Source organism: Ostrea edulis, chromosome 1 (genome assembly GCF_947568905.1).
Source record: "Ostrea edulis chromosome 1, xbOstEdul1.1, whole genome shotgun sequence".
NCBI classification, from domain to species: Eukaryota; Metazoa; Mollusca; class Bivalvia; order Ostreida; family Ostreidae; genus Ostrea; species Ostrea edulis.
Window position 1 is genome coordinate 14926713 of NC_079164.1, and position 22512 is coordinate 14949224.

At 35.9% G+C, this 22512-nt stretch overlaps 1 protein-coding gene across 3 annotated transcripts; it reads right to left on the minus strand.

The window, feature by feature from the left end:
• Positions 1-1072: 1072 nt before the first annotated feature.
• Positions 1073-22410, minus strand: LOC125660699 (monocarboxylate transporter 2-like). Of its 3 annotated transcripts, XM_056152783.1 has the most exons (8): positions 20859-22410; positions 20387-20577; positions 6640-6783; positions 6193-6549; positions 5951-6092; positions 4035-4291; positions 1518-1570; positions 1073-1208 (listed from the first exon to the last, which is right to left on the minus strand). In XM_056152783.1, the coding sequence occupies exons 1-8, from the start codon at positions 20894-20896 to the stop codon at positions 1188-1190; spliced, it is 1203 nt and encodes a 400-aa protein (XP_056008758.1). In that variant the 5' UTR covers positions 20897-22410; the 3' UTR covers positions 1073-1187. The 3 variants fall into 3 exon arrangements, with proteins under 3 accessions (XP_056008758.1, XP_048748397.2, XP_056008759.1); XM_048892440.2 differs by lacking the exon at positions 1073-1208 and having other exon boundaries at positions 1232-1570; XM_056152784.1 differs by lacking the exons at positions 1073-1208; positions 6640-6783 and having other exon boundaries at positions 1232-1570.
• Positions 22411-22512: the final 102 nt, after the last annotated feature.

A 22512-nucleotide genomic window follows, 5' to 3' on the forward strand; every position in this document is an offset into this window, starting at 1 on the left:
AAATAAAACCACCGCAGTTAGAGCAATATGAAAAACCGCAAATTTTAAACACCGCGAAATTAAAACCAATTACAGCATCTAATATTGACCCATTATGGGTAAAAATATATTCATCCTTTGGCGACCAAGTTTATATTTTCATACAAATCTTATTTTGTCAACCATCCATCTTTTAATCCTGAGAATCCTTGCAGCACTGTCCTGGCCGTTGTGGGATTGTAGGAATATGTTTTTCTTATTCGTGGTCGTCTGTGATATTGCAATAACTGTGTAATAGTTTTCCTTTTATCTTTTTTCTTCGTGCAAAAAATGAATGGCAAAATCAGAATTCTTTTCATCAAAATGATTTGTATTTATATGAAAACATGTGTATGCTATGTATGCTATATTCTAATCATATGCCTCAAAATGCTATCATTCACATCAATGATTATGCATTTTGAAAGTTTGTCATTCTTACCGACAACCTTTCATGGTAGACATCAATCACAGTTCATGGTGAAATGATCACAATAAAATCCACAATGCAAATATCCTATTCACACTGTCCGTGGAGAAAATGTTTCGCTCCATCTCGACCAAACCATGCAGTTATCATATAGAGGTCTCAATGTACCCCGGAGGAGGTATAATCTATATGTATACCTTGAAATTGTTTAATTTCCTAGCGACCGATTTCCGTGATTGGTCGAAATTTAACAGTTTCATTTGGATGTAATATCATATATGAAAGGTGAACATAACGAACAGGGATCAATTTCATCACTCCTATAAGCAATACAAAATAGATAGTTGGGCAAACACGGACCCCTGGACACACCAGAGGTGGGATCAGGTGCCTAGGAAGAGTAAGCATCACCTGTTTCTGTGTATTGGAACAGTATACAAGTTGTGAATTTCATTGTGGTTTTACCTATCCATTGAATATTATTTTACCTCCCTTTCGAGAATATTTCACTTATATGGACACGTCACCACTGCCAGAGAAGGGCTGCAGAAATTAGGTTTTTGCTCTGCGCTTGTGTCCAATGATCAAGGAGGGATCTTTATCGTACCGCACCTTCTGTGACACGGGACCTCGGTTTTTGCGGTTTCATGTCCCATTTAGTCGCCTCTTGCGACATGCAAGGGGTACTGAGGACCTATTTGAAACCTGGATCCCAACGGCATCGTTGTAGTTTGAAATTCTAGGGATATGAGTACCTAATCTAGCAAAATTGAGCTCATGTCAAACAGTTATTCCAGTATATATTCTTTTTTCTGTTAAACATTTTTTTAATTAAGGACACTGACTATAAAGGGTGAAGATAAACAATCGTTTCTGAAATTTCGTGGATGTTCTTAAAGCCGTGTTACGTGATCTCAATATCGTGACCACATTGTCAAATGCATTATTATAGGTGTGAGATTATGGAAATAGAGTTGTTATTATGAACATGTTTTCTGTCTCTTCTTTTATAAATGTTATCCACAATAATGAGAAGCAATGACGCAAACGAACAAATAATAGACGATACCGATGCAGTGTAGAAGACGCCTTCATATCCACCTGTGACGTCACGAATTAATCCTGTAATGAAAGTTAAAAAGAAAAAACAATAAGATACCTTAGAGAGATATGAAAGTGACATATACTAAGGAAATACTTTGAACAACACAAGTAATGATGTTTCTAAGTGTATGAAAGGTGAAAATAACGAACAGTGATCAATCTCATAACTCCTATAAGCTATACAAAATAGAGAGTTGGACAAATACGGACCCCCTGGACACACCAGCAGTGGGGACATGTGCCTAGGAGAACTAAGCATCCAATGTTGACCGATCACACCCGCCGTCAGCCCTATATCTTGACCGTTCAATCCATGTGTCAAGGCTGTTTATTGGTTGTGACTGTGACAAAGATAAAAGCTAGGACAATGGAGGCCTAAAAGACGCCTTTCCTGTATTTACAGTACTCTTAGGTCACCTGAGTCACTCGGGTGATTATTATCATTGGTCTTCATCATCGTGCGCCGTGTGTTGTCAGTTAACAATTTTACATTTTTAACTTTTTGAAAACTAAATCATGATGGCTAATTATTACAATTTATGGCGTGAAGCATCTCTAGGATAAGAGGAATAAAAGTTGTTAAATTTATTACTTTATCACCCCTGGGGCCTATGGGAGGGGCCAAATATACTTTTAAAAAGGCCATATTTTCTTCTCGACTCCCACCCAAGTGGGAGAAAACTAAATGCATGGATATGATGTCAATGAAGAGCTCTACTTGAATTGTGATATTTATGGTCACTAGGTCAGGAGGGCCGATGTGACCATATAGTGAACGTGTATTAAATAATTTCTTCTCCCATACATGCATACATATGAAAAAAACTAAACGTTATGATGTCCATTAAGCCCTCTATCAAAATTGTGAAATTCATGGCCCCTAGATCAAGGGTTCAGGCCCTAGGGGTGAGACCAAAATGGCCATATAGTTAAAATATATTAGATCTTAGAAAAACTTCAGAAATGATTATGATGTCCATGATGCTATCTACCTGAAACAAGAACTTTATGGCTTCTGTGTCAGGGTTCAGACCCTAGGGAAGGGCAAATACGACCATATACTAGTAGCGAAAATGTGCTAAAACCTAGAAAATCTTCTCTACTGTCATATTTCTGATTATTAGAAAAACTAAATGCATGATTGTGGTGATGTTCATGAAGCTTTCTACTAAATTGTGAAATTCATGGCTCCTCGGTCAGGGGTTCATGACTTTGGGTTATTTCTTTCTTCTCTACTTTCACAGTCATGGGAGATAAATTGAATGCATGGTATGATATCCGTAATGTTCTCTTCTTAAATTGGGAAAATCCTTAGTCAGGATTTCGAAGGAGGGTGCTAGATGTCAAAATCATTTATGTTACGGGGGAGGGGGCTGGATGTCAAAATGGGTTTTGTTTCGGGGGAGAGGGCTGGATGTCAAAATGATTTTTGTTTCGGGGGAGGGGGCTGGATGTCAAAATGATTTTTGTTTCGGGGGAGAGGGCTGGATGTCAAAATGATTTTTGTTTCGGGGGAGAGGGCTGGATGTCAAAATGATTTTTGTTTCGGGGGAGGGGGCTGGATGTCAAAATCGTTTATGTTTCAAACCCCATTTTTCATTCTGTAAATGAAATTAGGAATTGTGTACATATTTTAAAAAATCATGTTGGCCTCTTGTGAGTTTCTTTATTGTCATATTTGCAAAAGGTAAGACTTAATCCATTTAAATGTCGAAAACTACCGTAATTTAGTAATAAAATGTCTAATTTTTAGCATAAAAATTTCAGAATGTTCGCCTTGGTAATGCAAGGTGAAGATAACGAACAGTGATCAATCTCATAACTCCTACAAGCAATACAAAATAGAGAGCTGGGCAAATACGGACCCCAGGACACACCAGAGGCGTGATTAGGCGCCCAGGAGGAGCAAGCATCCCCCGCCGACCGGTCACATCCGCCGCGAGCCCCATATCCTGATCAGGTAAATGGATGGTCTTACCCTTACCATCAAACGGACTTTCAATAGCATATTGAATGTACCGCTCTTACCTAAAGCTGATATCTCGGAATATGCATATTCACTTTTAGGTTTTAAATGTTTTATTATCTTACAATTTTATGTGCCCCCTTTTAAGAATCCCAATATATTTTGGATCGTACCTCGATGTAACAATTTCGATAGTTACATATTGTAAAATATATCACATGTATCATTCCATTTAAGGATATCCACATCGAAATATTAACGAAACAGAAATCGACTGTCTTTACGTTTCAAAGTGACCCTTACCATCCAACTTCTAAGATTTGAACAACACGATCATAAGTCTGTAAATGTTTCAGTAACTCCTTGTCTGATGTAAAACGTTTGCGAAGTCTGACAGAACAGGATGCGAAAAATAATCTGAACAAAAAGATCTACAACAGGGATACTGATGCTATATCACTGATTATCCCTTGTCCTAGCATTTCATTACGATCATTGAGAATATATCAAACTCACCACCAATATATCCGCCAACCGCAGTTGAAACTCCATAGGAGGTCATTTCGATTGCTGTTCCAATCGGAAAAAGATCCATGGGGAGTGACTGAAGAACAATGGGTGCGCCTTGAGAAATAAGTAGTCCAAAGCAAGTACCGTATAGTCCGGAGGTGATCATCAGGACTGGGTGGGACTGAAGGAAGTATGGGTATAGCGCATGACTGATAGCCAAGGCTAGACAGATGTAGCTCCAGTGATACAGTATCTTGGGTCGACTGAAAAAGAGTCAATATTGGTTTCTGTGTTTTCGTATTTTCCTGAAATCCTGATAATACTTACTATCGCGAGATCTTTTGTAAACTGCCAGGAAATTTATATCAATTTTATCTCATGGTACATCTTTAAGCAATACATTCGATGTAGATAAACAGTCAAGATAACAAACAGTAATCAATCTCATCAATCCTATAAAAAGTGCGAAACTAAGAGTGGGACAAGCAGGAGCAGATTATCATATGGCTAGGACTAGTAAACATCCCTGTTGAAGGGTCACATTCACGGTAAGTACTGTATCTTGTTCAGCTAAGATAAGTCATCCATAGTCAAATCCGGGTTACAATAGGTCCTCAGTACCCCCTTGCGTGTTGTAAGAGGCGACAAAACGGGGCAGTCCTTCGGATGAGACTGAAAAAACCCGAGGTTCCGTGTCGCAGCTGGTGTGGCACGATAAATATTCCTCCCTGCTCAATGACCATAAGCGCCGAGAATAGACCTAAATTTTGCAGCCCTTCACCGGCAGTGGTGACGTCTCAATATGAGTGAAATATTCTCGGGAAATACGTTCAACAATATTCAATCAATCTATAGTTAAAGTCAGTATGTAAAAAATGGTCTAACAATTGGTATGAAACACTTCCGACAGCATTCGACCAAACGACAGGTTGTACTTGCGAATATGTAAAACTTATATGGTACCAATTTTAATGCACCAGAAGCGCATTTCTGCAGGATGCTAACTTTAAAAGATAGTAGTCAAACTCCTGTTACATTAACGTATTTGCAAGTAGCTCGGTTGAAAAATTCATCATGCGCAGAACATCCTCTTGCTTATCAAATCAGCTAGGAGACACAGACACCACATGCAAGTGTTTATGGATTGAATCATTGTACATGTATATTGTTTAACGTCCCTCTCAAGAATATTTCATTTATATGAAGACGTCACCATTGCCGGTGAAGGGTTGCAAAATGTAGGCCTGTGCTCGGCTTTTACGACCTTTGAGCAGGTAAGGAATCTTTATCCTGCCACGTTTAGTTTGATACGGGGCGTCGGTTTTTACGGTAGCATCCGAAGGGTGTCCGGGTAGCGCAGATGTAGCGTTCTCGCTTCTCACCGCTGCGACACAAGTTCGATCTTCGTGATCGGCTGTGGTTGTATGTGAGAGGGTATGTCGGTCGCCCGTTCGGACACGTGTTTTTCCTTCGGGTATTCCGGTTTCCTACCACCTGAATGACCCATAGCGTAACCATCCGTGCATCAATGGACCCCATTGAACACAAGCTTTCGAGTTTTCATGGGTTATCCTTGGTATTTATGTATATATGTCTGTATGTATGTATATACCGAATAAACCTTTATCTAAGGACCGCCCCATGTAGTCGCCCCGTACGACAAGCAAGGGATACTGAGGACATATTCCAAACCAGATCCATACGGGACGGTGTTTATGGTATATTTCTACATAAATATCAGAAGACTGCGATGCAGAAGCCGAAGTCTTAACGTCCAGAAGAAATACCAAAATTCGTCGAATATAAATGATAAAGCTATTCTCTAAAATGTCTATCAACCATGTACGGAAAGCTTTGTAAAACCATATCTTAATAGCAATAAGGACATCTTCAGCACAAATCTTTTGACATTTGTTTCTTACCTGAAGAATGATGATAGAGGTACCGCGAGAATTCGTCCACCCACATTGAATACGCCGCTCACAGTAAGTAACAATGCAGCATCTTCTTTGGTATAATTGTTTGAGACGATGAAATCCGGTAGAAACCATGACTCAGCGAAACCTGCCTCAAATACATGTAATAGTATATACCGTGATTGTATGAATAAAACATGTTGATGAAGAAACAAGAGTTATAAATAATATATTTACAAATTAATTACCAAACATTCCAAAGAGAAAAACATCGAATATGTAAATTGAAAACCCTCTCTTTTTGAAAACGGCAAATTGGTCATTCCACTTGAAGTCTTTAGATTCAGTCTTATCTAATGGTGGTAAATTTAATTTCACTGCTATCCCAATCAGGTTAAGATGAAAGAATATTCCAGCAGCTATCATGAAAGTTCCTCGCCATCCGAACTCTCGTAGGAAATACTCAGTCATATAAGGTGTTACGAACAACCCCACTCCAGCTCCAATGGTAATAGATGAAAGGAACTTGTTTATAGATGAGTGACCCTGGAATGCTCGTCTGGCATTGACATATGACAAGAATACTGCAAACACAAATCCACATCCTAAAAATGAAATAAAATGGGTCACGTTTCGGAGTTCAATCAAAGACGTTGTGTATTTTTATACTTTTGCAAACTGTTTAGTAAACCTACCTCCACCAACACCAACAAGAAGAACAATTGTGGTAACACTTTCTGAAAATGCTGCTGCTAGAAAACTAAGACTTCCTAGCAATGATCCAGCCATCATACACGGGAATTCCCCTACTCGTCTGATAAGAAGTTCCGCTACCACTCCTGTGAAATATGAGTTCTAATAATTATTGAGTAATGCTAATTCGACGAAAGTTGGTCAATCTTATGTGTCGGTACATCTCTATGGATGTAAAGTAGTTTCTCTATTACTGACATATAGGGATCGGGTAAATCTGCATTTAATTCAATCCATATTGAAAGCATCTTCATATATGACATTACTGTCATTAAATGAATGCAGTATTAAAGCATAATATTCTAATTATGACTTCATTAAAGTTGTCGTTTGATTCAAATCCGCGTTCGGTATTCCAAGGTAGGTTTTTTTTATATACAAGATATAATGTATGATAGCTTAATTCTAATATGCCATGCATACCTCTTATCCTTGGAAGAATTTGGCTCCATTGTTGGAACTCTACTTTTCCTTTTAGCTCTTACAAGTTTATTGTTTTTTCGAATTTCCAAACTTTCGGCTTGAGCATCACTTAAGAGACATTTATTTGTTGAAATGCACATCTGATGCATCAAAATTGGTACCGTATAAGTTTTACATTATGACCCTTGGGCGGCGCGGGTTCGAATCCCGCTCGCGGCGGTAAGTGAGAAAGTTTCCCAGTCTACTTTCGGAAGGTCTGTGGTCTCTTCCCAGGTACATTGTTTCTAGCTTCTCTCTTCCATCAAGAAAATCTGGGCGCCACCAGATAACTGATAATTTGTTGCGTGTGTCGGAAAACACAAAAAAATGACCCTTGGGTCGTGGCCTCTGCTGGAGGACTGTTAGTCCCCGAGGGCCTCTACAGCCTAGTAAGCTAATTACTTCTTTACTAGAATGAAAATACGGATGTATATTTAATAATTGGGATAAAATTGACAAATTCATTTCAAAATTAAGGATTATTTCCCTCATACATAGCTCTTATCCTTGGACGAATTTGGCTCCATTTTTTGGCACTCTAGCTTTCCTTTTTAGCTCTTACAAGTTTATAGTTTCTTCGAATTTCCAAACTTTCGGCTTGAGCATCACTGAAGAGACATTATTTGTCGAAATGCGCATCTGGTTCATCAAAATTGGTACCGTATAAGTTTTGAATCTATCATGTGCTCAACTTTGCTAATTTTGTGTTTCATATCTCAATAGTTTGTGGTTTATGTTTACCTTGTGTAACTTGTCACAGCACTAGCATGCATCATAAGAAACGTGTTTCTTTGTAAATTAACCACTGAATTTTTAGTAAATCTTCGATTTTATGAATGCAACTGGTTTGCTAAAAAAAATGGAATACCGTACATTAGCATTGTGTGATAATTTGTTAAAATAGCCATTTCCTTTCATAGAACAAAAGATTTTAAAAATAAGAATTCACTACTAATACTTGTATTTACCTTCACATAAAACTTTGACAACAAAATAATTTAATTTATTTCATATTCTAAATTTCGTGTGTTCAATTTACAGAAGAGCTCGCGTTGATTCGTTTCTAACGAAAACAATGTACTAAATTGTGACCCCAAAAAAGAAGTTTGGACTTAATTTTATTTCAGTCATGTACTGTATGATATGTGCTATGTCAGAAAAATGATACTCTTCAATTAAAACACGAATGTAACATTAACATGAACGTCTTTTGAACAAGTAAAAACACGAAACACCTGATGTCGTTGTCCGGTCGGATCTTCATGTTTACATCGAATGTAAAAACAGGAGTTCGGTGAATATTGAAAAACACAAGGGAAATTATCTCACTGAGCGTTTAATGTTCTGGGTATCCAGAATGAGATGGTATCCCTGGAAATGAAATTCGGGACAGATTAGTGTCTCTTAAGTACAATCTCGATTCCCACGTGTTTGACTTCCTGGATCAATTGCTTGGGTTAACTTGTATCATGTTTTAGAAACATTTGTGTAACATTTTGAGTCATTTGCTTATACGTTATCGAAGAAAGGTAACAAACTTTGACTTCAGTGAAAAATGGAGATAACGAACAGTGATTAATTTAATAACTACCAAAACATACAGAATAAATAGTTGGACAACCACGGAACCCTGTGTATACCAGAGGTGGGATTAAGTACCTAGGAGGAGTAAACATCCCCTGTCGATCGGTCACACCCGCCGTGAGCCCCATGTCTTGATCAGATAAACAGAGTGTATGATTTTTACACAATTGTTAATTGCGGTCATTTTCATCGTGATTGTATATATAATTCCAGAAAATGAATCAATACCCTGTGATGCGTCCTGCTGGAATTTATTTGGAACATTTTACTTTTCATATCTTTAATGCATTTCTGTAGGAAAAGTATTGAGAATGTAAATATTATATTATTTAAACAGTAGTTAGTACTACAATACACATATGAAAAGTGAATATAAAGAACAGTGATTAATCTCATTACTCCAATAAGCAATACAAAATAGAGAGTTGGGGAAGCAAGGACCCCTGGGCACACCAGAGGTGGGATCAGGTATCTAGGAGGAGTAAGCACCCCCTGTCAACTAGTTACACCCGTCATGAACCCTATATCCTGATCAGGTAAACGGAGTTATCCGTAGTCAAAATCAGTGTGCCAAGAACGGCCTAACAATCGGTATGAAACACGTCGGACAGCATTAGACCCGATGATAGGTTGTATTGACGAAATATGTCGTTATAACGACCATATAATTTGCGAAATGCTGACTTCAATCGATACTGTTGAAACCCTTGTAACATCAACTTGTTTGTTCATTAGCTTGCCTCGTTTGAAAATTGACCATACGCAAAGCAAGCTCTTGTGTATTGAATCAGTTGAGATATATAAACACTATATGCAGGTGATAATTGAATATAACTACATAAATATGGGAAGTTGATGATGGAGAAGCGGAAATAATCCCGTTTGCCATACAGTTGAGTTATCAGTTTGCCGTTATTATATACTTTCAATAAAATATTTTTGTATGAAACAGAACTGGACGACTCTGTGTTGTTTTTTATTTCGAGCTCCCGGGGGATATATCAAATTTACACATGAATGAAAGTTATTATTGTTCACAAAATATCGTCGATATACCTAAATATTGAATTGAAGGCCACAACAAGAGATTTGTTCTTCTCATGTAGAAGTTTTTGAATAAATCCTGCTTCATATGAAAACACACAGGTCAGCTAACAAAGTCGTACCCATGGGAATTCCAACAGACTGTTGAAAGACCTTATCACCAAAAACCACGAAGATATTGTCAATGAGGAACTCTAGCATATTTTTTTAATTTGAACTTCAGAGTAGTTGTGCGTGGAATCAGAGTTGTGTTTAACAAAGTAATTTTTTGGATGACTGATCACTAGATATGAATATTTCCGTTTTCTATTTTGTTGGAGAAGCAACTGTCTATGACGTCAAAAAGTCGTCTTTAATTTATCGTAAGGAATGGCCGTGTACAGTGTTGAAAAGTCATAGATTTTGATGTTATTGATTTTTTGGAAAGTTTTGTAATTTCAAGTTTACTAAAGGTAGTTTATAATTTTTTAGAACCCACATTTGGTGAACACCAGTTTCTCCTTCATAACTGTTAATGTTTTCATATATTTATAATATAGTCATATGTTAAAGTCAAACTGGTAGAAATGTGTGTGCATGGATGTCATATTTCTAATCCGCGTCGTAAAATTATACTTCCTCTCCGAATTAGCATCTTATTAAACAAACATCGATGTCAGTGACTGTTAACATGTGTTGTTCATTCCGTTCATTTATCTTTTGTTTTCACTATCAATCAATTCCCTTATCCATGACAAAATACACTGGCATAAAATGACCTAACTCTAAAAATACCACCTTCATAGGTTCAGATCATTTTCTGAATCCGCCCATGAATTTAACATTTATACCGAAATAGAGCAAACATGACACTATACAAAACAATGACCATGCATCAAACGGCTGGGTATGGTACATTTAGGTGGCAGGGGACAATTGTTTTGGTTCTGAAACATGTGGGCAGGGGTGTACATCAAAGTCAGATTTTGACAGACTAATGAAAAATCATATTTCCCTTTTATGTCAATACTTGTATTTCATATCGGTCTAGTTAATAAATCATGACCCTAATTTACAGGTAATCTATAAATACTAGTACTGGTGCACAAAATATGCTCTGAGCAGGTGCCCCTTTTTGCTTTGATTTTCTCTCATTTTGGCTAATCCGCTCCACCCCCACACTATCACAGTACCAAGCGTGGGGATGTAGACACTGTGCACAATCAAGAACCCTATCTACCCCTCTCAAAAATCTACCTTTCATATGGGGCCATTCACCTTGCCTCTCAGCTACAGACCTTTTGTTTGCTGGACCATGCATGTTTTCACCGGAATTTCTTCAGCAACTGACCACGTGTCTTAGTTTCGTATTTGTACCCATCTATATGCTAAGAATCATGGTAACACATGTTGTATATCAACATTCTTATTAAGTCACATTTGACATGCATCCTAGGATTATTGTATACACTGTTACACATATAACATCACTTCAAATATGGGGTATTTCCAGTTTGTTGTAAAGTTGACCGGGCCTATAGTGAGAAGCTATCCCCTGCTACCTTATGTTGGGGAATATGTAACAACAGCACTTCGTGCAGAACTATTTCGTATCCAACGTTTGTTTTGTCAGAGTAAAAAAAATATTCACATTAACAAGAATTCGTTGAAAAAGGACCAGAGCCACAAAGTACTAAAATTGGCCCTTTCACCAAAATAAATGAGACTTTCACAGTTGATGCTCTAGGATTTATAGGTCATAGAACAATTTATTTTATAACAATATCTTTTCTAGTTTTCGTTTTACAGTCATTTAAACTTTGTGTTGTTTTTCAACAGAAAAACTATATAACGTCATGATGTTGACGTTATGAGAATCACAGTGTAATACACAAATAATGGACGCATAGGTTAATATATATTTTTTGGGCTTATTCTGATTGTAAATCACAACTGTTAAAATACTAGGAACTTGTATATTTTCTATCACGATGTTTAAATTTGTGATATATTGCCCCCCCCCCCCCTTCCCACTACATAACACTACAATTTTTTCCCCGCTGTATTGGACATAATTGAAAAATCGTGATCAAAAATTAAAATTCCTTGCAGTGAAAGGACCACAGCAAACAGTATTGTTTTACCGTCTATCTCAAAGACGAGTTTATATTTTCAAGTTGCATATATCTATTTGTATCAACTTCCATTAAAATTGATATAATTGAGGATTAAAAAAAAGAGAGACAACTGTATAATTTTGATTAAACTTGAATTATTATAGTAACTAATTACAAAAATGGAGTTTTAAAACTATTTTTTTTAAAATAAAACACGGTGGACCTTGAAAATTGTCGGCACCTCTGAAGTCTTAATTTTCTGAGCGAGGTAGACATTTAAGTCCACGGAGATCTGACGTCTGTGTCTCCTTTGTGCCACCGTGCACCTTCGTGTGATAAAAAAAAAAATACTAAGCGAAATATTAGTGGGTGAAAATTAAAACGTATAAAACGGCGACTTGTATATATTCATATCATTTAATGATATATATCATTGTAAATTTAAAATAGTAATTTAATTTTTAAAAATGTACCTTCACTGTCTATCTTTAAAGAATTACCATACTGATTTGATAACTTACTTAAATTGTTTACATGTTGGAGTTTGCTATTCGAAACAATTCATCTTAATTACCCTTAACTTATGACGTCCGTTCTGTATTAACTTTCCACGTTTATATGTTTGAAGCAGATATAGAGTGGACAGTGTCACTAAATGGATTTTAATTATCTCTAAGTAGAAACCTCAACATGTTTGTAAATCGGGATTATTTCTTGTATATAGATATATCAAGATATTGATATATATCCGTATGCAGACTTCCCCGCAGACGTTCACACCTTTATGAAACGCCCAAATTCTCGACATCCCGTACACTAACACCTGTACGTGTTAGTCGCACATTGTTTCACAGCACGAGTTCACCAAGAGAAGGATCATTTGACTTTGAAAATGAACAAACGAATATCACATGGTATAAATTGGCATTGATTTCAATTTGTTAAATAGCATGAATTATATCAGCTCAAAGAAATGTGGACCATAAAATGACAAGTAAAAGCATTGGTTTATTTGTGCGATTATTTTAAAAGATTGACATTTATATTAGTGCACCACATGTATTTTAATGTATAATTTTCATTGTAATTAAGAATATTAGATGATTTAGATCCGCTGTCTACATGTTTACAGGTAGTGTAGAAATATCAAAAAGTGTACAGTTGACAACGCGATTGAAATAAGAATGCGGACAATTTTTTGTTTATTCAGTGACTCACGAACTTACCCGTCTTCTGAATGAAAGTTATAGAACATACTAATTTTTTTTATATCAGTTATAACACCCGAAAACGGGGGCAAAAATCATCTTCGCTTGCCATGGGTTTTGGGTCGATTCTGCTCTTCGTGGGCTGAACACATTTTGCTATCGAAGATGGAAATTTTCTTTAAAATGCCTAGATTGTCCGCTTGCATAAACATGTATTACGGTGGTAAAAAAAGTCTAGTAAATCCAATGAAGTTGTAGTAATATAAATTTTATATTTATTTCATTTTTGACTGAGAGGGCGTTAGATAGCTAGGCACGTAATATCGGTTTAAAAAAGGGAGGGGGGGGGGGGGGGGCAGTCCTAACTCGCGCCAGCCGAATAATTTAACATGGAAAAAAGAGAAATTAAATATATCAGAATGAAGTGGAATGGTTAATTAATAAGAATAATATTGTACATTTAAGATTTGATTAAACTTCCCGTACCTGTATACAATTACTGGTGCTCTCTCTCTCTCTCTCTCTCTCTCTCTCTCTCTCTCTCTCTCTCTCTCTGTTATAGATTCAGTACTGTTGTATAGCGTGTATGAATAGAAGCAACTAAAATGCAAATCGTCAAATAATGTTGTCTATATATATTTGTGTGTGAACTAATTGCATTTGAAACCGATATTTTAAAACATCCTTACAGTAGACTTGGATGGGTCCATGTGGCGATCTATCCACTGCACACTTAAAGAAATTGAATTTGGGAGGGGGATTGGGGCAGTTTGAGTGGATGAAAACCACCACCGCCACCACACACATGTACACAATTAAAAGGTTTTGAAGATTGGACAATTTAAGCACAATTTCCTGTTGCTATTGTAGGCTGGATTATTAAATTAAGATATATTTATTGGCACAACACATGTCCAGTTTATTAATTGGCAAAACATATATAATATAGCATTCAGTCCGTCTGTCATAATTTAATTTTATTTGTATCACGCAATTTGATTTGTTGAGCACGCTGAAAAAAATATTTGTTTATATTGTTTAAATGTAACTTGGCATTGGGACACACCTCCTTGACAACCAAGACGACACTATTTTTCCTTTTCTAATTTTACATTGGACAATGGAACACTGATACGTTGATAGGCCTTCGAACTAGGCCATGAAATTGAAAATCAACGGACTCAAACATGCACAATCTATAAATGCTGTACTGTCTTACCCCCCCCCCCCCCCACTCCCCCACCCCCCAAACAAAAAACAAAACGCACAGTCTTTGTTTACAAGTAAAGTTACATAAAAATAGAAAATAAAAAACTCATGACATGTACAACGATATCATATGTGAATTCAAAACAAAACAAAACCAGTATATCGAGTATTTTCATATGGGGGTTACTTGATCCGCCTATCGAAGCATAAAATGCGTCATGAATATCTTACAACAGATGACGTCATGTCTCATCGATAACATGTGGATCGCTATCTATGAATTGCTTACATAATTTACTGTCGGATTTAACTGGCGGCAATGCTGCATGCTATGGTAAGTCATGTTGTAGTTTAAATCTGTTATTTTGAATTCCTTTTTGCCTGACCAGGTCATGCTAATATTCAGCCCGAAACTTGGATGTACTGTAAAACAAAGGACTTGCTCCCAATGTACGTAAAGTTAGGTTAAATAAAAGTTATTTCGAATGTTGACAGTCTAAAGCTGCGTAGTAACACTTTTGTAAAATAAATAAAGCAAAAATTATTCGATATGATATCAGTACCATACAAGAATACTTGCGTGAAGCCTGAATATTTTCCGATATCCCAAAGTGAAAGAAGACGCTGCGCCATGTTCATTTCAGTCACTAGGCCTAACAGTTTCGGTAACTGTCGTTTCGTTCAGTGATAATGTTTATGATAATAATGTAAAACTACCAAAATTGTACACAGTTTTTAAGCAACGATGCAATGAAGATGTATTGTGAACGACTTTAAAAGATGAAAACAACTAGGTATTGAAAATGATCATTTATAGTAAAAGGGCAAAACAAGCTGCAACCGAAAACTATTATTATTTGAGGGAATTTCCCTTGCTTTAAAAATAAACACCGAACTAAAATGACCTATGTACATATACATGACACGAAATAAAAAGCGTAGTTTCCTTCTCCATAAGATACTTAAACCAGCCATAGTTTCTGTAAAATTCAAGTTTACCACCACTAGCGCATTATAACCGTAATATTTTTCAGCAATCCGGAATATCGTTTTTTTTAAAATAAAAATAGTGCTCATAGCTCGCCCTAAAATATTTTTGCATTTATGGTCAATTGAAAAGGTGTATATTATAAAAATACTTTAAATATTTTGGGCGAGATGAAACCAGTATGACAAAACCTTTACAAAATAACCAGTTTTTGGTGGAAAATGACAGAAATACGGTACCATATCCGGTTTTAGTAAGTATACAGCTTTAGTTGTGCTCCTATTTTTAAAATCTAACATGTTTTTTTAAGCCCCGGATTCTGATACATATTTATAACACCAATACTCCTATTCAACACTTACTTTCATTTTTATATATTTTAAGGGCCATAATATGGGGTTTGTGGCTCTGGTCCTTTGGGTACCGGTGCTTTGCTTTGATCAAACACCTCAAATTGAGCTAGAATATTTCCTACAAGTGATGTAGAGTTGTAATCATTTACATATAATGGAAATATTTACAATTTCAATTATCAATGTCAATGACCTTCCAATATGAATAGTAGTCAAACGCTCTATCCAAGGTATTATTTCTTTTAAGTATACAAATATTTTTATAAAACTGCACTTTCGGAGTTTCCATCCGTGACATTGGCCTTTCACTTGCAGCCTTGTATCTAATTTTAACAAATGTAGTCATGCTGGAAATGCTTGATCATACCAAAATGAAATTACAACGCATATGTAACATGTTTTGAAATCGATGCTAATCATAAATATAGGCACACAAGGCGCATGTATGTTTTCCAACATATGTGAATAGTATGAGTGGCAAATATTTCTTTTACGTTGTGTTAATAAAATATATATTTTATCCCTATGGTTTTTTTTCTTATGATTTTAATGCTTTTTGCTTAAGATTTTCACATGTTACACAAGAAAAGGTGAAGATAACCTAACAGTGATATCATACGGTAACTACTACATGGAATACAAAATTAAAGAGTCGGGCAAACACGGACCCCTGGATTACCAGAACCGGGATCAGGCGCCTAGAAAGATTAAGCATTCCCTATCAACTGGTCACATCCACCATGAGCCTTATAACTTTATCAAGTAAACAGAGTAATCCGTTATCAAAACCAGTTTGTAAAGAACGAACAAGGCTTAACAATCGGTAGAAAACACGTCAGACAACATTTGACCCAATGACAGGCTGTATTGGCAAACTAGATCGTTATAACGACCATAGAATTTGCGAAGTGTTGACTTAAAATGAGATTGTTGAAACCCCTGTAACATTAATTTGTTTGTCAGTAGGCTACTTCGACCATACGCAGAAGAAGCTCATGCGTATCGAATCAGTTCAGGATCATAAACATGATATGCAGATGATAATGAAGTATTGCTACACAAATATGGGAAGTTGACGATGGAGAAGCTGAAGCCATTCCTTTTGTCATAAACCTGAGTTTTTAGTTAACATTAACATCTAAGTGCAATAAAATATCCGAGTACGATGCAGATGGAACACTGTGGTGTATTTTATTTAAAGTTATCTGAAATATATCGAATTGACATATGATTGAAAGTGAATTTATCTATTAAAAACGTCAATACATCTAAATGTCGAGTTGAAAGCAACAGCAAGAACGTTTTCTTCTCATATAGAAGTTTTTGAATACATTCGACCTCATAAGAATATAAAAACAGGTCAGCTAACAAAGGAGCAGAATTCGCACCCGTGATAATTCAAAAAGGCTGTTGGGAAAACCTGGTCACCAACGACTACGAAGGTAGTTTCAATGTGAAACTCCAGCATCTTTTTAATATCAACTTCAGAGTACTTACGCGAAGAATCAGAATGGTGATTAACAAACTAATTACTTTAATGACTGATCGCTAGATAAGAGTATTTCATTTTTATTGAGAAGCAACTGTCTATGATGTCAAAAAGTTTAATATTTAATTGATCATAAGGACTTATTGTTTAAAGTCTTGAAAAGTAATATGTTATGATGTTGTTAATTTGAAAAAAGGTTTTGTGATTTAAAATGCAGTAAATGTTCTTGAAATTTTTTAGAATACATGTTGATTTTAAATTTAATAATGTTAATTTTAAGTCAAATAAATGATCAATATTTACCATTCTTTGCTTATACGTGCATTTTGTGATCATAACTCTCGAAGAAAATTGTAATGCAATTCATCAGGAAACCGAGCATTTCTTTACGTAATCATTAATGCTTGTGGGTCCATATCTATTTTTAGCTTGCTTTGTATTTGACATGAAAAGGAGAGAGGCAATTCATTTTTGACAGTATAATTGCCACAATATTCATATTGGCTTAAATTAAAACAATAAATGAATTGTATCTTAAAAGCATGCTATGATGGACGAATGTAACATTCAAAGAGAAATGGCAAATTTCTTTGGAATGCCTCAAGTGTAAATGACAATACTTACAAGATAATGGAAGAAAGTATGATTGATGTCTACAAACAAGAAATTTCAACAGATATTTCAAATTCATCAAAAGGTTTTTTATATCAGCATTTGATCGATAACTATTGTTTACAATACTACTTAACAAAAATCTTATATTACACGCTTTAGATCTTCATCTCATAAACTGAATGTTGAGGTTGGAAGATATAATATTATAGTCAGAAAACGACGGATCTAAATGATGTGGAGGATGATTTTCACTTTATTTTAAAATGTCCTCTATATGATGACTTGAGAAAAAATATATTCAGAAATGTTATTATACAAAACCCAGTGTTTTCAAACTGATTGAATTTCTTAGTGTCAAAAATACTTAAAAAACTGATTAAGTTTCGAAAATTTCTACAACATCCAGAAAAACTACGAAAGTTTCATATGGTGTGATACTTCTTTCATTTAAATTGTGTATCATTGTAACATTGTTGTCTACTCACTCTACACAACGTCATTTTTTAATCTGAATCTGAAAACATATATCAAATTCCCTTTGTTTGACGAACAGATGAATAACTGAATTATTATTTCTAAACATACAAAAAAAAACACCTGGAAAAGGATAATAATCGCTTATATATGCATGCATCAAATACCAAGCATTTTCTTATAAACCTCATTCATTCCTTGATATTGAAACATGTAAAGCATGCTTCAGTACATATAAAGGGAAGGTAAGAATGATGTCCCTTTAAATACCATAGATATTGCAATTTTGATGACCAGCAAATTGTTAGATAATAACGAAGTACGTAGCTACTGGATTTTGGAGACCCTTGGGGATTAACAGTCGACTAGTAGAGGCCTCGACACAGGGGTCGTAATGTAAAACTTATACGGTACCAATATTGATGCACCAGATGTGCATTTCGACAAATAATGTCTCTTCAGTGATGCTCAAGCCGAAATTTTGAAAATCCGAAATAAGAATAAACTTGTAAGAACTCAAAGGAAACGGTTTGTTATAATACAAGCGTTTCTCTACATGCTGACTTTTTACATTTGTCGCCCTACGATATCGATAAATAATTATGATGTGGAATCAATCGTGGAATTGTGTGTAAACAAAATAGGATGTCTTTCAAAAACTGTTTAGATTGTAACACTACTTGGAGGAAGACATGGAAAGTAGCTGTTAGAAATGTCTGTCAATTGAAAATGAAGGCATGAAGTGTTCATCAATACCGTGCGAATCTCGGATTGGCTGAAGGCAAAAAAAAAATGACAAAGATGAGCAAATAAAGAGATGATCTCTACATATGTTCAATGAAAATTTTGTGATCCATATAGGCGCCGCCATTTTGCTTTGTTCATTAGTTGCTTCTACAGTTATTCGTGTTTTGATATTCAATGCCAAAAATACAAACTGACGTGCAATTTGTAATTCAAACACTCCATTTCTTAAAAATGAATGGTAACATTATTATAGTTACAGTTTTTAACCAATCATCAAGTAGAAAAACAGTAATACGACTAAATAGATCAACGAGTTTATGAATTTCTTTGAATAAAAAGTATACGACATATTTACTCTTTTTTATATCACTTTAAATATTTGGTTAATTTTGTTTAGTGTTGAACGTCTTTTAAATTACAAATGGGATGTATGTCGGTTATAATTGTTTGATTTAAGAAATGAAACCTATTATTCTTTATTTGCTGCATGTATCGAATGAAAACTTGGACGGAGAACTTTATCAATGCGCGTAGCAGATCCCGCAATTATCCTCATATATTTCTCCTTCAATATTTAGGTGTTACTGAGCAATCAGCGCAAGGGGAATTTCATCAATAATATATATTTTAAAGTGATTCTAACTTATCGTACTTAATCGAATTCTGAACACCAATGACCATTTCACGCTTCGCTTGGTCCGACGGTCACACCGTAGAAACACATTGTTTTCTTTAAAGAAATTAAACAGCAGCTTTGGGACCAATACGGTAATGGTTGTGTTTTTTTGCAGTCACCCATAAAACGTGTAAAGTGAGCACGAGTCGGGTACCACCATTTTTCTTGTCAAATGATCCAAATTACTTGCAATTTATTGACGTATTACATCCGAAGTTTCTTTCTCGATTTAGCGATGTTCCGATTATATGAAGAATGTTATTTTTCTCCGTTTATGACGGATTAGCTTTTAGAATACATACACATGAATACATGTACATGTAGCTATTTAATATCACACTCCATTCGATGATTTAATCATTGATATAGAGCAGACCCGTAGCAATGCTTTTGAGAGAATGCAGACAAAACATCACCCAACAAAAATATGATTATTACAATTTTAGATCATTCATTCTCACTGATTTTCAATTCTTTGTTTGTTTCGATGTTTTCTGCCACCCTCAACAATTCATTCTCACTGATTTTCAATTCTTTGTTTGTTTCGATGTTTTCTGCCACACTCAACAATTTTTCAGTTATATGGTGGTGCCCAGTTCCGGGATTGGAACTCGCGCCGACAGAGGTGAGAGGCCGTGTGATTTTGAGCGCAATGCTCTAACCACTCGGCCACGGAGGCCCCCCGATTTTCAATTCTGTTAAATAGCATTGTATAATATTTTTAATAACAAAGCATACATTTACCTCCACCAAACACGATACCGCGAAACAAAGACTGCATTAAGGCCACCAAGGAAGCGTCTGCTTCAAATTCTCTGATGACGTCAACATAAACGATCCCCAACATCGCAGACGGCATTGCCATGGCGATGAAATGAATGAGCAGGGAACCAACAAAGACCACATAGCGTCTGTTAGATTTGTCATAACGTTGTCTGCCATGGAAAGATTTACATATTATATTGGACTACCTTGAAAAGAATAGAATTGTCTAGTCTATATACTATAATTTAGAACTGTGACTGGGAAACGATCTCTAGTACTATATCGACGAATGCATTCAAAGAGCTAGTTATGTACACCTTGCTTTATGATGAAACATGTGAGACCCTAATGATTTTAAAATCACGAACAAGTGCACCAATAAAATTTCATTCCTAACTATTACAAAAAGATAAGCCAGCATTACAGACAGAATATGCATAAACACACTTACCTCGTTAGCGATGATTTTCTTTTACCTAACGTTGTCATATCAATGATGAGAAATCGATCTGATGGTCCATTAAAACATTACTGTACCTTTCCCAAATACTTTCTTGGGTATTTTTGTATTTTACCTTGTAGGAGGGCAATATTTAGGACCTAACTAAAAGTATGACTTTGCATATATTTTTTTTAATTATTACTCACAATAGAGCAATGCATTTGGATCGATATGATACTGCATGTTTTTCTTTGGTACTGGTGATTCCCAGTAAATATTTTGAATTAACGCATTTCAGGAGTAGATTGGACTTATGATCATAATCAAATGTATTTTTTATGTTTTTGATAATTTTAAAAATATATTTCTTATGTATTTGTTATCCCTTCTCGCAACTAGTTGCAAAGATGATATATCATCGCTAGTGTGCGTGTGTGTACCCTTACCAAAGCTAAATGCTTACCACAACTTTGTCATTAACTCGCGGCAAGTTTGTGGTAATTAGATTTGTTTGCCATGATTATTCACCAAAACATTACAGAACTTTGCCAATAGTGGCAAACAATTGTAGCAAACTTCTAGTAAATATCTGGGAATTTTAGAAAAGATTTGTCACTAATGGCGGCAATTTTCTTGCAAACAATAGATTAAAGTTTCTTGACCCGCCTATCAAAATATAGAATGCGTCTTGTCCTGTTAAATGACGTCGTGTCGCATCGACTGACATGTGGACCACGATCTGTGAATTGCTTGTATTTTACTCTCTCGGATTGAATAGGAGACAATGTTCATGCTAGGGTAAGTTATAACGTAGCTTGATAAAACTCTAATGGAATAAAAAGACGCAAATTATCTCTACTACATGTTCTGTTGCATGGCCTGATTTTGTGGGATGTCTGTCTGAGCGACACCAAAGTCGGATCTTGCGCTCCAAAGTAAACATTAGGCCTACATAGTATATGTAGGGACAACTGCACTTTATCCCACATGTAGCCTACACATTTCATCTGAACAGCTATCAAGATTAGTTGCATACTCCATCTTGCGTTTTTAAATTTGATAACCTACAAACTCTTTAAAGTGGTTCGTTAGTTGGATGCAAGGTGAACATAACGAACAGTGATCAATCTCATAACTCCTATAAGCAATACAAAATAGATAGTTGGGCAAGCACGGGCCCCTGGACACACCAGAGGTGGGATCAGGTGCCTAGGGGGAGTAAGCATCCCCTGTTGACCGGTCACACCCGCCGTGAGCCCTATATCCTAAATCAGGTAAACGGAGTTATCTGCAGTCAAAATCAGTGTGCCAAGAACGGCTTAACAATCGGTATGAAACACGTCAGACAGCATTTGACCCAATGCGAGGTTGTATTGACGAACTAGATCGTTATAACGACCATAGAATTTGCGAAATGCTGACTTCAATCGAGACTGTTGAAATCCCTGTACCATCAACTTGTTTGTCAGTAGCTTACCTCGATTTAAAAACTGACTATACCCAGAACAAGCTCTTGCATATCGAATCACTTGAGATATATAAACACCATATGCAGGGGATAATGGAATATTGCTACATAAATGTGGGAAGTTGACGATGGAGAAGCTGAAATCATCCCGTTTGTCATACAGTTGAGTTGTTAGTTTGCCGTTAATGTCTACTT